The sequence below is a fragment of the Triticum dicoccoides genome, chromosome 3A (assembly GCF_002162155.2).
Source record: "Triticum dicoccoides isolate Atlit2015 ecotype Zavitan chromosome 3A, WEW_v2.0, whole genome shotgun sequence".
Taxonomy (NCBI): domain Eukaryota; kingdom Viridiplantae; phylum Streptophyta; class Magnoliopsida; order Poales; family Poaceae; genus Triticum; species Triticum dicoccoides.
Window position 1 is genome coordinate 574,017,993 of NC_041384.1, and position 3,231 is coordinate 574,021,223.

General features: G+C 48.8%; 1 protein-coding gene across 1 annotated transcript; it reads left to right on the forward strand.

Moving 5' to 3' along the window:
• The first annotated feature begins 518 nt into the window (after window positions 1-518).
• LOC119269279 (metacaspase-4-like) lies at window positions 519-2,928 on the forward strand. The gene is made up of 2 exons (XM_037551073.1): window positions 519-995; window positions 1,835-2,928. The coding sequence occupies exons 1-2, from the start codon at window positions 647-649 to the stop codon at window positions 2,701-2,703; spliced, it is 1,218 nt and encodes a 405-aa protein (XP_037406970.1). The 5' UTR covers window positions 519-646; the 3' UTR covers window positions 2,704-2,928.
• Window positions 2,929-3,231: the final 303 nt, after the last annotated feature.

Genomic DNA, 3,231 nt, shown 5'->3' on the forward strand with positions numbered 1-3,231 from the left:
TCTTAGGTAAACTGTGGCTGCCACAAAAAGTGTGGCTAACAAAATGGCCACCACAAGTGTGGCAAGATTTGGCAAAAATTTGAGCCCATGACTTGTGGGCCGTATAACTAGAAAAATGTGGCAAGCCACAAGTGTGACAATAAACCAAACATATGCCTAAGGTGTTGTGGCATGACTAAGGTTAGGCGTGGCAACCTTAGGCTGCGAACCAAACAATTCCTGTCTACTACAACAAGATTTGCCTGGGTCCGGCGATGAAGGGGGGTTGATGACGGCGTGCTCTCGGTTTGCTCCAGTGCGTGTAGTTGTTGCTATGTAGTCTACGCATCTGGATATAATTTTTACTCTCGTTGTTTTTTATAAAAAAACAATTCTGCTCCGCCATCACAAGCAGGAAATGTGCCGACGTGCCGAGCCCCGACCCGCCCGAGTGGACGGACGCCGTCCAATCGTTTTCGTCACCAGCTTCCAGGCTTGCACAGCTGCTCCAATGATCCAATCCCGTCCCTCGAGTCCCCACCCGTCAGATCGGAAACGCCAATACGCGCAGCGCACCTATCCCCCACTACCACCGGCAACCGACGGACCCCGCACCCACTCCACCCCCTCCCCCTCCGGCAGCCCGACCGACGCCGCAGCCGCCGCGATGGGCCGCAAGCTCGCGCTCCTGGTGGGCATCAACTACCCCGGCACCAAGGCCGAGCTCAAGGGCTGCCACAACGACGTTGACCGCATGCACAAGTGCCTCGTCGACCGGTTCGGCTTCGACGAGGACAACATCACCGTCCTCCTCGACCGCGGCTCCTCCGGGCCGCAGCCCACCGGCGCCAACATCCGCCACGCGCTGGCCAAGCTCGTCGGGGACGCGCGCCGTGGGGACTTCCTCTTCTTCCACTACAGCGGCCACGGCACGCGGCTGCCGGCCGAGACCGGGCAGGACGACGACACCGGGTACGACGAGTGCATCGTGCCCAGCGACATGAATCTCATCACAGGTGCGATCGGGAACAAGATCAGCATCCGCTCCCATTTTTTTCTGAAAAAGTAATCGAGATACGGTAGGATTAGCTAAACAGTTACAGCCTTCAGATGTGAAACCGATTTTGGAGGAGACAGGTGAACGCAGATGTGATGTGGATCTGATCCAGGATCAAGCCCTATCCAAATACTGATGAGTTTGTTGGGCAGTTTACGGCCCATTTATTCATCTGTTTTGCGTTGCAGTAAGTTTAAGATGATCTTGGTAAAGTTTGAAGTTAATATATATGGCGTAAATGGTTGTATTAGGATAATTTGGAGCTACAGTTCAACTGCCGAAACTATTGTGGATAGACAGGGAATAGTAATTGGATGTAAAGATGCATATATGTGCTTACCATTTGCATAGTGTCGTTACTGTGCACATGTTTTGCACAGAATTGTGGTTGTAGCAATTCCCAAGATCTGCAGCTTAGGGGCCGGTGTTGTTTCAGATTTGTTTCGTTGTGGGCAAAAATGATAATTAGCACTGGCAGGATCTTATTTGAGCAATGCTTGGCCATTTGAGGAAAGGAATGTAGGCTCCCGGCGAGCGGAAGTTTCTTAGCAATTGTCTTAATAGAAAGACGAGAAGTGCTTAGGCCATATGTCAGCCTCTTGTTTCTGCATGTTTGTTCACTATATTTTCTAGCTAATAGGCTGTTATTGTCCATGTAACTGATGTTCATTTTCTGAAAATTTGTTATAGCAAACATTTTACCCCCTTGCACTCTAATTTTAAACACATTTCCGAACCATTCTGTGTCCAGTGAATGATTCTCAGCTGTCGAAATTCCTAACCTGTTATGATCTGCAGATCAAGATTTCAGAGATCTCGTGCAGAAGGTCCCGGATGGTTGCATATTTACCATTGTCTCCGACTCATGCCACAGTGGTGGCCTACTGGACAAGGCAAAGGAACAGATAGGCAATAGCACCAAGCAGAATCAGACCCAGTCTCGTGAATCCGAAGAAGAGCGATCTCATTCTGGCGGCGGGTTCCGGTCCTTCCTCAAAGAGACCGTTCGTGACGCATTTGAGTCTCATAGCCGCCACGGAGGTGAGGACCAGGATGAGCAACCAACTGGGGATGGCCTCACTAAAAACCGTTCTCTGCCACTCTCAACACTTATTGAGATGCTCAAGGAGCAAACTGGGAAGGATGACATCGAGGAGGGCTCAATCCGGCTGACTCTGTTTAACGTCTTCGGGGACGATGCCAGCCCAAAGATCAAGAAGTTCATGAAAGTCATGCTTGATAAGTTCCATGAAGGTGGATCAGGTGAGCAGGGCGGTGTGATGGGCATGGTTGGTTCGCTAGCTCACCAGTTCCTGAAGGCTAAGCTTGACGGCACAGAGGAAGAGACTTTCAAGCCAGCGATAGAACAAGATATGGGCAGTGCTGAGGAGGCGTATGCCGGGACTAAGTCATGGGCGCCGAACAACGGCATCCTCATCAGCGGGTGCCAAACCAGCCAGACATCAGCAGATGCCACCATACCGGGGGGTACGTCCTTCGGCGCGATGAGCAATGCCATCCAGGCCATTCTCGCGAGCGATGATGGAAAGATAACAAACAAGGATCTGGTTATGAAAGCACGCGCGGCGCTGTCCAAGCAAGGATACACTCAGCAGCCTGGGCTCTACTGCAGTGATGAGCATGTTCATGTGGCTTTCATCTGCTGAAACATGGATTGACGTTGTGCTTTGTTTCCCTTTCTGTGATGAGCTGTGCACGAGAGGTTTCAGTTTTCCCTAGCTCCCCCCGGGTTTGCTCCCCCCTGGTTTGCCGTGGTTATGTATTTATTATGTCAAAAACTGTGAGTTGAACTACATCAGTACTGAAATAAGGAATTGCCATGTAAACTTTATACATAGTACACATAAAGTTGCATCTTTAGTTTCATCCAACTTCTCTAATATGTTATCCTGATATACTTGCAGTGTTTTTTTTTGCAGCGATATTAACTTGTAGTGTTAGATTCACAAAAATCTTATGTTAGTTCAAACATTGGTTGTTTACGTGCAATGTCCTCCTGAAGAATTCAACTCATATTTGCCCAAAAATAGAACAGGTATTCAACATATCAGAGGGTATATAAAACGAAGCTCTTTGGTAGTACATCTGAAATCGACCTCCAGCCATTTTATTTGATTATCAGACAATAGAGTAAAATACCATGAACATAACCATTTCAATCCAGTATTATACAA

Bases quoted from the DNA above. Each gene is read 5' to 3' on its own strand.
- LOC119269279 (XM_037551073.1), top strand. From the start codon at position 647: ATGGGCCGCAAGCTCGCGCTCCTGGTGGGCATCAACTACCCCGGCACC. The intron at 996-1,834 runs GTGCGATCGGGA...TATGATCTGCAG, and splicing joins CGACATGAATCTCATCACAG to ATCAAGATTTCAGAGATCTC.